Source organism: Bubalus bubalis, chromosome X (assembly GCF_019923935.1).
Source record: "Bubalus bubalis isolate 160015118507 breed Murrah chromosome X, NDDB_SH_1, whole genome shotgun sequence".
In the NCBI taxonomy this organism is placed as follows: Eukaryota; Metazoa; Chordata; class Mammalia; order Artiodactyla; family Bovidae; genus Bubalus; species Bubalus bubalis.
This window is the reverse complement of record NC_059181.1, coordinates 86,335,964-86,351,065: the sequence shown is the minus strand read 5'-3', so window position 1 is coordinate 86,351,065 and position 15,102 is coordinate 86,335,964. Positions and strand designations below refer to the sequence as shown.

Genomic DNA, 15,102 nt, shown 5'->3' with positions numbered 1-15,102 from the left:
TGGTATAGTTAAGAATATTTGAATACTCATTTCCTTAGATTCCATATTCTTATTTTACCCAGTAGGTAGTATATTCCAGTGAATTCAGAATTTGAAAGATGCAAAATGGTATTCAGTGAAATGTCTCTCTCTCCCACAAGTCAGTTCTGTTCCTTGAACCCTCCCAATGTTATTAATTTCTTGTTTATCCTTCCAGAGGCTATATTTTATGCATATACAAATACATGCATATATATCTTAGATTTGATTTTAATGACTTTAAAATTTCTCTCCTTTTGATTAATCTACAAATGATCCTGAGAACCCAGAAGTATGGAAAGCCCTTTCTTGATCTCAAGCATGTGATGGAGCTAAAAACAGTAGTAAGCTTATCTTGAAACAACTTGCAGATTTGTTACCTGTTAGAAGACATTTTCAGCCCTTGACTTTCATTGTATTTTTCTATGCCTCACTGTTATGTTGTAAAGCTCAACTTGCAGTAACAAGAACCCCCAAGGCTCTGAGGGGGACTTAGGAATTTCAGTGACATGGGCTTTAGAAAAATTTTCATCAAAGAATGTCAAAGAGTCAAATGTTCACATTGAATTCCTTTTATTTGCAATGTACAAAGCTGACACCATGCTTATTACTCAAGAAGTGAAGGTAACAATAGGTCGGATTATACTGATTATGCTTTGTGTGTGTTGGCACAGTTTATATAATATTTAAGGAAACAGAATCACCTGGAAGGAATTGCCTCATGTCAACATAGCTAAGTGTTCTGGGAAACTGATAATTAAAGGAAATGGTTAAAATAATCCCCCTAAACAGAATACGATATAGTTTATAATCTGTCCAGGCTTGCTTTGGGTCTGCTAACTGTTAAAGAGAGCAGTGTGCTAGATTTTTATGAGGCTTAAAAAAAACATCAAAATGGTTTAACAGGCTACCTATGAAAGAGCAATTGGATGGAAATTTTAATGGCAAGTCTCTCACAGCCTCAAAATGCAAAGCAACCAGCACTGCAGTGTTGATTTGCCACATTGCACACATCTGGATGGCGTTTGGAATAAACAAGGGCTTCTGAGAAATTGGGACAAAGGATTTACCTTTTTGTTCCTGGAGTCAAAAGCAAAATTCACACCTCCTTACCCATCCTCCTCTCTACCCCCAGCCCAGGAGAAAGGGCGGCAGTTCGCATTTCCCTTTATGGGTCTGACCCCATTTGGTACATCCTCTGCTCTACTCTACATCAGGCCAAGTCTGCTGCCTGTAGCTGGGGAGGGAGCTGACAAGGAGGAATTGATTTGTCTACGACCATATGAAGTTGATGAGCCCCTCTTGGCAGCTGGCCTTCCAGCACAGTCGTGCTTACTGTTGAAGGAGTCAAAGCTCACCCCAGGTTACTGGCCAGCACCTCATTCTGTCTCCGTGAAGAGTGAGAGTTTGCCCTGTGCAGGCTCCATCCATCCATAATGTTGAACCAGAGAAAATTTTTTTGTGTGTGGAAACACTGGGTTCTAGTTTAAGCCAAATAATGTGCGGTGACCTCTGGACATAGAGAAATGACTCCTTAGCTATCATGAAGAGCTTTCTGATCAAGATGGTGAGGAAAGCGAGCATTCTAAGAAAGTGGTGGCCTAGCAGTCTTTCTGAGGTAGCCATGAAGAATCACACAAACATCCAGACCGAATTGTAGCACCAGGTTGACTGAAATGGGATAGCAGACCTCAGCAGGGTGGGCTCACCCAGGGGGCCTGAGGGTGGGGGTGACCAAGGTCCAGTAGTCCAGCCCAAACAAGACTCCAAGGTACAGCTTGACAGATGGGCAAAAGGGCTTAGGCCTTCCTTCTTCAGACCATTCGGGTTTGTGAGGTGACTGTTGTGTGCAGGAGGGGAGGGCAAGGGGCAGAGTGGCAGGTGCCACCCTACACGCTTTTCATACACACCTGGCAGCGGCTGACCCGGGTGTGGAGCTGTCCGGCTTTCAGCGTCTCAGATACAGGCTCCTCCCCAAACTGCTGCCTCTCTTCCACTGTTGTCAGCCAGAAACTATATTTGTTGGCAAAGTAGTGGCAGGTGCCCCGGGCACCACTGCACTCGATGAAAGGAGTAGCCCGGAAATCCTCTAGGCAGGATCCAGGAGAGACCAGGGACTGGCCCCCGCCCTCTGCACCGGCGGCTGTGTGCTGAAACGGACAGAGGGTGGCCGTGAGCTGGTCACCTGGGAGGCAACAGGCTCTGCTTCTCCAGCCCTGAGCTCCTGTCCTTTGGTTCAGCCCCCATGTCAGGTCAATAAACCAAACACTGTGTTTTGGATCCTTGTCACTGCCTCAGGGCCAGGAGTGCCCCCTCCGAGCTCCCAGTTGCCCTCCTAGCCCACAGTTCCTGGGCTGTGGCTACATACTAGCCAGCTTCTCAGACTGCTGATGCCCTCCAAGTCCCCCAAGTATGCTAGTGCCCCTGGCAGAATTCCACTGACAAAGAAATCTGAGAAAGGCTGAATTAAGGAAAATTCAGTAGGATTCAGAATGCAGCTCTCAGAACCCTTTGCTCCAAGCCCATGATGGTGTTTTCCAGAGAAGGGAGAGAGCATGGAATAGTCTACCAGGTGGTTAGACCATGGGCCCATCCCCTCATGGATCTATTAACAGCTCTTACTCTGAAGTCACCTTTATTGGAACTCGTACTTGCAATCTGTACCACGCCCATGAGGGGGCGTGTCACCTGTTGAGTGCAAATGGGCCTCATATTTGGCCTAATGTCCTGGCCTTCATGTCACCCAGCTCCCTCAGCACTCGATTTCAGGATTTCCCTCCAAGCACTCCCTACCCTCGGCCTTTACCCTGGGGGAAGGGGCAGTGTGGGGCCTCACCATGAGGAAGGAGTACCCAATCCACAGACTGCGCCAGCCCAGGGGGCACTGTGGGATGGTGATGTCCTGGCTATGCACAGCAATGGCTTGCGAGGGCGCCTCACACACAGAGCAGCGGCTGATGTACTGGGGGATCTGTGTCTGGCCGACCGGCATCATAGGGATGGGGGCAGTGGTGGAGAGCCAGTAGGACTTATCATTCCGTCGGGCATAGTGGCACACTTCATTGATGTTGCAATAGATGAATGGCATGGTGCTGAAGCGGGGCAGGCAGGAGCCAGCAAACCCTGGAAGGAGAGAAGATAGGCAGGAGCAGGTAAGGTCTGGCTGAGGGACCAGGCTGGGATTGTCCTCAGAGCCACTATGACTGGACTAGATTGTGGTTTGGATTCATATCCAACTGCTTGTTCCAGAGCATGGTTGCCTCTCCTTCCAGTCCTGGACTACACCCTGATGTCTGCTGATCAAATCATACTTTCTATGTACCAGAGAAATTGGATAATGAAAAGAATCTTTTTAGAAACTGAATGAAGACTCCCTAAATCAACCCATTTTGTAAAACCAACATTTAATAGAGTGAGTCTACATTTCACAGTCAGCACACCTGAAGACAATTCAGTTAATTCTTGGGTAATCATTGTTACTCACAGATCATATTATTATTACTACTACTAATTGCTTTCCTGGTGGCTCAGATGGTAAAGAAACTGCCTTCAAGGCAAGAGACCTGGGTTTAACACCTGGGTCTGAAACATCCTGGAGAAGGGAATGGCAACCCACTCCAGTATTCTTGTCTGGAAATCCCATGGATGGAAGAAACTGATGGGCTACAATCCATGGGGTCGCAAAGAGTCAGATACAAATGAGTGACTAAGCACCTTAGCACTAATCATCAATGTTTAATGGATGGTTAATGCTTTTGAATTGTGGTGCTGGAGAAGATTCTTGAGACTCCTTTGGTCTGCAAGCAGATCAAACCAGTCAATCCTAAAGGAAATCAACCCTAAATATTCATTGGAAGGACTGATGCTGAAGCTCCAATACTTTGGCCATCTGATGCAAAGAGCTGACTCATTGGAAAAGACCCTGATGCTGAGAAAGACTGAAGCAAAAGGAGAAGGGGCGACAGAGGATGAGATGGTTAGATGGCATCACTGACTCAATGGACATGAATTTGCACAAACTCTGGGAGATAGTGTAGGACAGAGAGCCTGGTGTGCTGTAGTCTATGGGGTCACAAAGAGACGACTTAGCAACTCAACAACAACAAATATATGTAAAACACTGTTCTAAGCATTTTACATGGGTGATTTTTGTAATCCTCACTCCAACCTATGAGACAGGTACTAGAATTAGCCTTGTTCCATTGAGAAGGAGGCAGAAGGTAAAATAGGTTGAATAACATGTCCAGAGTAAGTGGCAGAGCCAGGGCTTGAACCCAGATCTGCATGAATGACTCTAGACCTGGTACTTATAACCCACTATCCAACATGGGCCCACCAATGGTTGGGAGGAACAAGGAGTGGTCCTTGTGGGGACAGATGGCCAGGGGTGATTGGGAGCTGGTACCTACCCAGGTCCTGGTTGTGGGCTTTCTCTTGCCCCTCCACGAACAGCAGGCTGTAACCCACCCAGAGCTGGCTCATCCCGCTGGGGCACAGGGGCACCTGTTCTGACTGGCTGTGCTTCACCAAGGTGTAGCCCACTCTCAGGCTCTGTCCAGGCACTCCAGCCCTCCCGAAGGGGCCCGGCTTCCCTGGAGCTCCTGAGATGGAGAGAGCAGAAAAGGGGTGAGGCAGGTACAGCCAATAATAACAGAAGGTACTCACTTGGTGGAAAGCGTTGAGCAGGGGCCATTATGTACAAGCATTAGCTCACTCAATCCTTACAACAACCTCATCACTCCAATTTGTGGATAATGAAACTGACTCTCACCACCTACAGCTAGTAAGTGGTAGAACTAGAATGCCAACTCAGATGTATCTGGCTAGAGAGTCCTCATTTTGAAAAGCACACGACCCAGTTTTTCTTCCACAGTCACCCAACCTTGGGTTCTCTGGGATGGGATGAGGGAGCAGAGAGGGCTACTTCTCAGGCTGGCGTTGCAGGCTTTCATAGGAGATAACTGAGGACTCACTGAATCAAAGGCAGCAAAGGCAGAGCTGGGGTTAGCGAGGCAAAATCACACCCTCCTTTCCTGTCAGGCATAGCTAACAATCATGGCACTTGTCCTGTGAGCCTCAGGAATGTGGATTTGCCATTTTTGATATAAAAGGAGGTAAGTAGCAGAACAGCTACATCTTACCTCAGTTTTTCTTCTCCCTTGAACCAAACCCCCTTCTGTCCACATCAGAATCCCTTGGTAGAAGGGGGTTGGTGCAGGGCAGGGGAGTCATAGCTCTTAAGAGCTGGAAGAGAACCCAGAGAACTATTTGGAACAGTTTTTCACCTTCTGGAATGTAGGGCTCTGATCCGTCACAGCTCAGGATGGAGTCGGCATGAATGGGTGAGAGCCCAGTTTTCCAGCCTCCTAGTAGTGTCAAGCTTTACTGCCAGGTTTCCTAATTCCAAGATCTGAGATTTTGACTCACTACCAAGCCTCAAACCCTTATAGAAGCCCTCTGCCTGCTAGTGCTGACGTTGCCAAACCTTCAAATCCTGGAGGGCCTTGTAGTCCAGGGAGACCAGGATCACCAAGAGCCCCAGGTGGGCCAGGGAGTCCATTGGCGCCATCTTTGCCGGGGATGCCAGGTAAACCTTTAGATCCTGCAAGGAGAGAAGGCCCACAGCGGGGTACTCAGTGTGGAGGAAGAGGGACTTCTCCAGGTCTTCCCTGGAGAAAGGGGACTTGTGTGTCATGCCCAGGACTCACCAGAAGAGGGCAGATTTGGCCATCACCTGGGAGTGCAGGCTGAGGACAGGGCTGAGCCTCCCAGGCTAGTCCTTAGTTCACGTCTGGGTAGCTCGGCCCTGGGACCCCACTTTGAACTTAGCCCTTCTGAGCCCCTTCACACACCTGTCCTCACTTCCTCTCATCCTCCCAGCAACTCTGGGAAGGACGCAGGGCAAATGCTGGGGTCCCGAGTCAGAAATGAGGACACTGAGGCCTAGAGAGACTGTTAGCTTACTCCAGTTGAGGCAAAATTGGAATTAGTAGCTGGGTTTTCTGTCCCCCAACCCTGGGTTTTCTCCCTTTCTCTTTATTGCCCACCATACTCCCTCCTTTCTGCAGCAGCACATTAGTGAGGGACAAGCTGTCTGGGTTAGCTATTGTGCTCTGCCCACATTCTCTGAAGCCAAGTACAATTGCTGGCCCTGGGGGCCCTCCTTCCTGGCAAGAAGCTTGGGAGCTTTGTGAAGAAACCAAGGAAATGCTTGATGAATCTACCCCCTTGAAGCTGCGGGGTTCCTAGCCAGTTGCTTCAGCATCCCAATCAAAGCCATCTCAGCTCCCAACCAAGTTCCCTTTCCCTGGCACCCTACTCACCTTGTAGGCCCACAGGTCCTTGGACCCCGGGGTCTCCCATGAGGCCAGGGATTCCATCAATGCCTGGAAGACCCATGGGTCCAGGGGGAGCCTGGATGGCTTCTGCAATGGGTGTGTGTCCAGGAGCACCTCGAGGGCCGGATAAGCCTGTGGGAGGGTGGAAGAAACGGAAATGTCAGGCAGAGGCAGAGGGGGTGGCTAGGGAAGGCCCCTGGAGGTTCAGTTGGCATCACAGCCTAGGACCTCAAACTCAACCAGCTGGCTTACTGATAGAAGCCAAATAAGTCAATTTGCTTGAGTGCCTACTGAGTTCTAGTCCCTGGTAGATGAGGGGATAGAGCAGTAAGACCTTTATGAGACAATGGTCTGTTGATAAAGATGAAATATGCATAACCTGACAAAAACCATTAATCTTACTGCAAATTGTGAAAAGTGCTACAAAGGAAATGGAGAGTGCAGTGACCATGGGATGGAGCAGAGAGGGCTACAGGGTAGAGAACCTGCTGCTGCTAAGTCACTTCAGTCATGTCCGACTTTGTGCAACCCCATAGATGGCACCACCAGGCTCCCCCGTCCCTGGGATTCTCCAGGCAAGAATACTGGAGTGGGTTGCCATTTCCTTCTCCAATGCATGAAAGTGAAAAGTGAAAGTGAAGTTGCTTAGTCATGTCCGACTCTCAGCGACCTCATGGACTGCAGCCTACGAGGCTCCTCTGTCCACGGGATTTTCCAGGCAAGAGTACTGGAGTGGGGTGCCATTGCCTTCTCCGAGAGAACCTGCTTTAGTGATAAGTGGCCTTTTACAATCAGTGACACCTAAGCTGAGATTATTAAAGCATTAGAAGGGGCTGGAGGTAGTATTCCAGGAAGTAGAACTAGCATGTGCAAAAGCCCTGTGGCCAGCCAGGGTGTGATGTTTTTGGATAACAGAAAGAGGCCAGTGTGAGAAAAGCACAGTGAGCAGCAAAGGGTAAAAGCTGGTGATGAGGGATGCCATGGGATACCAATGGATGATTTCTGCTTTTATAAGACCTCTCCCACCACAGTCTGGAGAAACGATTGTTGGGGGAGGTGCATAATGAAAGCACGGAGACCAGTCGGCAGGTCACCACAGTGATTCACATGAGAAATGTTGGTGGCTTGGATCTGAGAGGTATTGGTGGAGGTGATGAGAGGGGAGCGGATGCAAGGCCCATTCTGGAAACACAGCCCCCAGGAGTTGCTAATAGGATTGGATGTGTGTGATTGAGGGGAGTGGTGTAAAAGACAGGCTTCATTTCTGGATTCAGCAAATGGATAAGTGGTAATTGAGTGCCAGCCCAGTACACACTAATGCAGAAATGATGCAGAGAGGGGAGGTCAGTGGTAGGATTCATGGTGGCAAGGCAGCAGTGGCCTTCAGTCCTGGGAGCTGATGGTGGCAGAGGTATCCCCAAGGTGGACAAACTCCGTTTCTGGCACGGTGATAAATGACTCCTGAAAGAATCTCACTCCAAGCCCTCCCTCGAACTCAGGAGCAGCCGGTACATGCTCTCAACTCACCTCTTGGCCCCGCCTTCCCCTTCATCCCGGGAAGTCCTGGGTCTCCAGGTGGTCCAACCTTGCCTGGAGTCCCCATGAAGCCAGGCTCACCTCTCATGCCTGGCAAAGCCCAAAGGAAAGCAAGTCAGGGCCTGGCACGGTGGTGCTGGTGGGGGAAGGGGGCTTGAGATTAAGCAGAGAGAAAGGCCAGAAGAGCATCATCAGCCGGTCTCTGTTCACAGGGTGGCAGGAAGGGGCCATCTCCAACTGTGGAGTGGGAAAGGGCCTAGTTGCCAGCCATGCAGTCATACCTTTCAATCCTAGCTCTCCAGGGAGGCCAGAGAAACCTGGAATTCCTTGGTCTCCTTTGGGCCCTTGAGGGCCAGGAATTCCAGGGAAGCCAGGGTCTCCAGGGTCGCCTTGATCTGAGGCAGGCCCAGGGGGGCCTGGGGGCCCAGGGGGGCCTGGGCGGCCTAGGAATAAGATAGGAAGAGGGATGAGGGCAGGGGGCAGAGGAAATGGCCGCTGTGGAAGGCCTTGACATTGATAGGAAGCCAAAGTCCATTCCCAAGGCAAATAATGTTCCCTCGCCTTCTGTGGGGCCCCAGTGCCCAGACCTTCCCAAACCCTTTTAGCAAAATGTAGCCCATTCTGGTCCCCTGTGTCCCTGCAGGGGGAGGGGTGTGAGGCTGGACTGTAGACAAGGCAATGCCAGCCTTCTTCAGGCTTCCTGGCTTTACCTCGTTCTCCATCTAGGCCTGGTCGCCCAGGGTCACCAGGCTGTCCTTCTATGACTGAAGGCAAGGAGAGGCCCAGTGCACCGGGGAGACCAGCGGCGCCCTGGAGACCTGGAAAACCTGCAAAGAATAAATAAAAGGGGCTGCAGGGCTACCTAAGAGAGGGCCAGGCTCTCTCAGAGAAAATGGAAGCCATTAGGTAGCAGCCAGAGCAGCCTAGGCCAGCAGAGGGCTCTTGTCCCTTGCTCCTCCCTTGGCAGCCAGTGGCCCCAAACAGCTGACAGGAGCTCAGAGAGACCCCACTGGCATTGAATTGGGATGAATAGAGCCTCAGAAAGTTCTAGCTCTCCAACCTCTCTGGTAATAGAAATATGGTAAACAGATTTCCCCAAAATCAGGAAGAAAAGAAGGTATAACTGTAGCACCTGGAACTGAAGTTCCCTGAGGTGTTTTTAAACCTACTGTCCCTATTGTATAATGTTTCATTCAGTTAGCCAGTCTTGTCTGCTGCTGACCAGAGAAGGTTATAGATGGAGGTAGGGTGTAGCCCCTAACCAGTCAGAAGAGAACCTCACCTGCTCCAGCAGAATGGAGGTGGGAAGGGTGCTGAGACCCCTGATGTCTTATCTGGCTAATTTCTGGGTCTTCCAGGCAAGCTGGAAACCAGTGTTATAGGTGATTCATGATATTAGCTAAATGCTTTCTTAATTGCCTAAATCCCTTCTCCGTTTGGCCAAGGAAAATAGCCACTTACTGGCCTACGTACATAATATTTGCTCAAATTTCTGTTTGTGGGATGATTTCTATTAGGTTCAAAACCAAAAAAATTTCAACAGATTATAGAAGATGTATGTAATATGCATACATCAAAAACATAGATGATAATCTTGCTGGGAAAACATATCAAAGCCACATATACAAATGCAGAAATCTATTTTATTCTTGTAACATGGAAGGAGTGTATTTATTACTTTGGTATATTCTAGAAGATATTTAAATGAAGAGGAATTAATTCAAATTGATTGATAAACTGTTTTGCTGGTTGAGATTCTTGTTTGTGACAAGAAAATACCAAAATATTAATGTTGCATTTGATTGTTCTGACCAAAAAGCTGAAAATATTAATGTAGAATTTCTCATATTTTGCTAAGAAATGGAAAATCCATGAAAACTTGTAAGGGAAGATGGCAGATTGGTTAATTTGGGCATCATTAGCAGCTCATTGATTAATTGAATACTGATGAAACATAAAGGAGGAAAAAATAAATTTCAATAAGTCTCAAATTATTAGAAGTCTGGAAAAGAAACAAAGTAAAAACAAAAAGCAAAACTAGTCACAAAACCACATGGTACTACTTTTAGTTATGTCTTGATGAGTCTTTGAAGTAGTTTTTATTTTCATAAAGGTAAAAATCTGAAAAGAAAGGCATACTGTATTTTTTTCTGAACATACATCTTCATATATCTATACATATATATGGGCTGAAATTATGCAAAACAAATAAACAAGACACCACATATAGTAGAGTAAGTGTGGGCTAGGCACAGATTATAAAGTTTGTTTCCATGGCAATTTTTGCAGCCAACTCCTCTTTTCGAACTGTTTCTTGATTTTATAATTACACTAATATATTATTAAACCTGATATAAAGGTACTACTGACCTCACATAGTTAAAAAAAAAAAGCTCAAGTGTTTCTTTAAGAATGAGATATTTTCAGTGGTCACATGATGGAAATGCAAGATGGCATATTTTCCAAACTTATTCCATCATCACAGCCCTAAAAAAAACCCCCCAAATATACTAATGTGGCCTCTCAGTATATACTGCAAATATGGAAATAAATGGCATAATTTAATGTTGTTTAGATAAATGTATTGTAGGGACAGGGTTTGCTCCTAGGAAATTTACTAAGGGGTAAACCTTCGTTATACATTGATTTCTATAATCAAATTAGAGATTCAGCTCCTGTTGGGGGATATGATATTTGATATGTATGTTTTAAAACAAATTCTTTTAATTAGATATTGAGAAGAAGAGAAGAATATTTATAAACCATATGTAAACAATCATCTAGATAGAATGAACATCTGTGTTCCAACCACCCAATTTAAGGAAAAGAAGTTAGCAATACCTTTGAATTTCTTTTTCTTTCCTGGCTTTTTTTGTTTTAAGTTTATTTATTTTTAATTGGAGTATAATTGCTTTACAATGTTGTGTTGGTATCTGCCATACATCATCGTGAAGCAGCCATAGGTATACATAAGTCCCCTCCCTCTTGAACCTCCCTCCCACCCCATCCCATCCCTCTAGGTTGTTCTTTTCACACCCTTTACAGATTTCACCATCTTCCCTCCCTCCCAGAGGCAACCAGTCCTGAGGTTTGTGTTTATCATTCCCTTTTCATCACAGTTTGAATATCCATGCATATTTGCATCCCTAAACAACATATTGGTTGGAATCACACTAAACATATTCCTCTTCAACTTCCCCTTTCTCCCCCTTCAACATTAGGCACCTGAAATGCATCCATTTTGACATGTGCTGTTTACTGCATTTGTATTTGTGATTTTATTACCTCAGATAGCCAAAGGCAATGAATAATGTAACGACCAGGAATTCATAGTCAAGATTTAAAAACAGAAAAGCATCATGCCTGTGTTTCCACCCAGGACCCAGACCTTGCTCTATCTCCTGCCAAAGAAGCCATAAAGCTTCCCTTCCTAAGCCCTCACTTCTGGAGAAACTGCTGGCTTTCAGAAAAGTACAGGTTGGTCCAGACAAAGGAAAGAGTAAACACAGAGACAGCAGATGCCCCAACATAAAATGCAGCTGGAAATGAATTAATGCATGAATATAGTTCCTGGAAAACCTACGCAGATTATACAAACATGCACATAAATGCATAAAATGATGTGGTGGGACATCAGGCCCCAGAACTAGGAGGAACAGAACATTTTGCAAACATGATTTCCCCAGGTAACATGTGATAGTAGAATGGCCAATGTTTCTTGACCAACTACTACGTGCCATGCTAAGGTGTAAGGTGCTTAGTCACTCAGTCATGTCTGACTCTTTTGTGACCCCATGGACTGAAGCCTGCCAGGCTCCTCTGTCATGGGATTTCCCAGGCAAGAATACTGAAGTGGGTTGCCATTTCCTTCTCCAGAGGATCTTCCCAACCCAGGGATCAAACCCAGGATTCCTGCATTGCAGGCGGATTCTTTACCACCTGAGCCACCAGGGAAGCTGCCATGCACTGTGCTAGGTGCTTCCATATGTATTACCTCACTCCTCATTGATGTTTCACCAAATATATAGGGTAGATTCTCTTATTCACATTTTATAGAAAAGGAAACCTATGGGTTCCTTTGGGATGGAGGGGTGAGTACCTTCCTTGTTCAAGGTCATGTAGCTAGTGAGAAGGAGAGCTGGGATTTGAATCCAGTAGTCTGACTTCAGAGTCCCTGCTCTCAGCTACGGTGATACATGAAATTAATGTCTTGTTCTACACTGAGTGGGAGGTATATGCATCTCTACAATATTTCTAAGGAGAGTTAAAGAATCAGAATTCATTCTTATTATTTGAGAGGTGGGGGAAGTGAAAAAAGTGAAAGTGAAAGTCACTCGGTTGTGTCTGATTCTCTGTGACCCATGATCTGTAGCCCACCGGGCTCCTCTGTTCATGGAATTCTCCAGGCAAGAATACTGGAGTGGGTAGCTATGCCCATCTCCAGGGGATCTTCCTGACCCAGGGATTGATCCCAGGTCTCCTTCATTGGAGGCATATTCTTTACTGTTTGAGCCACCAGGGAAGCCCGAGAAGTAGGGGAAGGGAGACTCAGAAAGGGACTTCAGACTATGTGATGAGTCAGGGGCTGAGATTAAGGTGAAATCTGATTTCTAGTAAACCCAGTAAATCCTAATCAACTGCTTGCTGTGTGCCTGTCCTAGGGAGATACTTATCCTCTTAGTCTTGGGCTCCTTCCAGCAGCCACACTGTCTTCTCAGGGCCCTGTGACTGCCAACTGCCCTGGACACCAAGGGATTTCCGGTAAACCTCTCTCTAAGTGGACAAGCCCAGTCCCTCAGGACCATTAAAACTAGACTCTGACAAAGTGAGAAAGAAAGGCCCTGTGGTTAATAAGGGAGAGCTGGAGGGAAGCTGGAGGCTAGAGAGGACTCATTGAACTGTTCTCTGACACCCCTTCCTGGGAAAGCCTGAGGTGCAGCCTACCCTCTTTTTGTCAGTATTTGGGTTCTGAAATCCCCAGAGATGTAAAGACATGCACAACTCATCTCTGGGAGCCACATGACCCCAAGGAACCCCAACCCTGGCTGCCCAGCCAAGTGTGACTTGGGCTTACTTACCTTGACTACCTTTGGGTCCTCTTATACCTGGCTTTCCTGGGGCTCCGATGCCAATTCCTGGAGAACCTTTTTCCCCTTTGGGACCAGGCAAGCCAGCTGGCCCAGGCACACCGGTTATACTAGGTCCTAGGAGGAGATGCAGAGAGATGCGGGGACACAACTCAGTGGGGGTGAGCCCCTTGTGCCCAGCTCACTTGCAGGGAGTCTGCCTCACAGACACCAGAGGCTCAGGGCTGAAATGATAGGGAGAAGAGCTGATGCAGGTAGAAGGACAAACTCCATTCAACTTTCTACCCCTCCCCCCAACACACACACATCAAGGCATCCCCAACTAGGGGCTGGCAAGGACATCTAGAGGGCTTCCCTGATAGCTTAGTTGGTAAAGAATCTCCTGCAATGCAGGAGACCCTGGTTCAACTCCTGGAGAAGGGATAGGCTACCCACTCCAGTATTCTTGGGCTTCCCTTGTGGCTCAGCCAGTAAGAATCTGCCTGCAATGTGGAGGACCTGGGTTCAATCCTTGGGTTGGGAAGATCCCCTGGAGAAGGGAAAGGCTACCCACTCCAGTAAATAAGGTAATTCAGGTATAATATTTAGCATAATGCTCAATAAATGTTAACCAAATTTATATAAAACTCTAATCTAGCCACCTCTAACCACTGTTTTGGGCTTCCCTTGTGGCTCAGCTAGTAAAGACTCCACCTGCAATGTGGGAGACCTGGGTTCGATCCCTGGGTTGGGAAGATCCTCTGGAGAAGGGAAAGGCTACCCACTTCAGTATTCTGGTCTGGAGAATTCCATGGACTGTATAAGTCCATGGGGTCACAAAGAGTCAGACACGACTGAGCGACTTTCACTCAATCATACTAAGGACATCTAGGAGTCTAAGGATATGGGATACATTGTGGCCTAGAACTCAAGATCAGCCCCATCAGGCTTCTGGAAGAGTTGGTGTTCTCCTCCTTGCCTTCCAGGGTCTTGCTTACCTGGAGTTCCATGAGTCCCCTTGGTTCCTGGAAGCCCATTCAGTCCATGTAAACCTGGAAGTCCAGGGAAACCTGAGGGGAGAGAAGATCAGAAATGGTTCCAGCAACTCTGAATCATGAAGGGTCAGCCAAAGGTCCTGCCCCCAAGGGCACTGCAAAGTCCTCATTTCAAAGGTCCTGGGCATTCTTGAAGCATTAATTAATGCCCTAAGGGAGACTGGACCACCCTTAGTCTCCACCTTCCACCCTAAGTGTTTCTGCCTCTCATTAGAGACCATTATAGCTTGAAGAGGGCCTCCCAGGTGGTGCTAATGGCAAAGAACCTGCCTGCTGATTCAGGAGACGTGAGATAAGGATTTGATCCCTGGGTTGGAAAGATCCTCTGAAGGAGGGCACTGCAACCCACTCCAGTATTCTTGCCTGGAGAATCCCATGGACAGAGGAGCCTGGTGGGCTACAGTCTAAGGGGTTGCAAAGAGTCAGACTTGACTGAGCGACTGAACATGCATGTACACATAGCTTTAAGAGCAGTGCTGTCCTGTGCTAAGTCACTTTAGTCATGTCCGACTCTTTGCGACCCTATGGACTGTAGCCCGCCAGGGTCCTTTGTCCATGGGATTCTCTAGGCGAGAATACTGGAGTGGGTTGCCATGCCCTCCTCCAGGATGGTAGATAATTATGTAACTTCAAGAAGAACTCAGAGTGGCAATGCCAAGACCTTGAGTTGCCAGCTCCCAGAGACTTGCTGCCTAATCTCTCAGTCAGGGAAAGGCTACCTATGCCAGGGCGATGATCTTCCTTCCTAACTCTGCTCTCCATGGACCCCATGTTCTCCTTTTTCCACTCATGCCCATCCTCCTTTCTTCCTCCTTTCCCATTACCTCTCATGCAGCTCAGTCAGTGACTTCCCTGGATATGGCTTAACCCCGGCTAGGGTCTCCTAATGAAAAGTAGTTACTACCCTTTTTTGAGGAAAGGACCCTTTTCCCCACTGCCACGCCCTAATACACATACCTTTGGTTCCTATTAGGCCAGGGGGACCCAGGGGCCCAGTTGTCCCTGGGTGGCCTGGAGAACCTGGAAGCCCTGGATTTCCTCTCATGCCTGCAACTCCGGGGAGTCCTAAGAATTAAAAAAAGGCAGAAA

General features: G+C 47.5%; 1 protein-coding gene across 2 annotated transcripts in view; it reads right to left on the bottom strand.

The window, feature by feature from the left end:
* Positions 1–574: 574 nt before the first annotated feature.
* Positions 575–15,102, bottom strand: part of COL4A6 (collagen type IV alpha 6 chain) — a 337,270-nt gene continuing 322,742 nt past the window's right edge. For both annotated transcript variants that reach the window (XM_044937071.2, XM_044937072.2), the window contains 11 exons: positions 14,971–15,078; positions 13,957–14,028; positions 12,971–13,096; positions 8,603–8,719; positions 8,174–8,335; positions 7,884–7,982; positions 6,342–6,488; positions 5,504–5,620; positions 4,428–4,619; positions 2,855–3,141; positions 575–2,168 (listed from right to left, as the gene is read on the bottom strand). In XM_044937071.2, the coding sequence (XP_044793006.1) occupies positions 1,908–2,168; positions 2,855–3,141; positions 4,428–4,619; positions 5,504–5,620; positions 6,342–6,488; positions 7,884–7,982; positions 8,174–8,335; positions 8,603–8,719; positions 12,971–13,096; positions 13,957–14,028; positions 14,971–15,078 (1,688 nt within the window). In that variant the 3' untranslated portion in view covers positions 575–1,907. The remainder of the gene's footprint in view (positions 2,169–2,854; positions 3,142–4,427; positions 4,620–5,503; positions 5,621–6,341; positions 6,489–7,883; positions 7,983–8,173; positions 8,336–8,602; positions 8,720–12,970; positions 13,097–13,956; positions 14,029–14,970; positions 15,079–15,102) is intronic.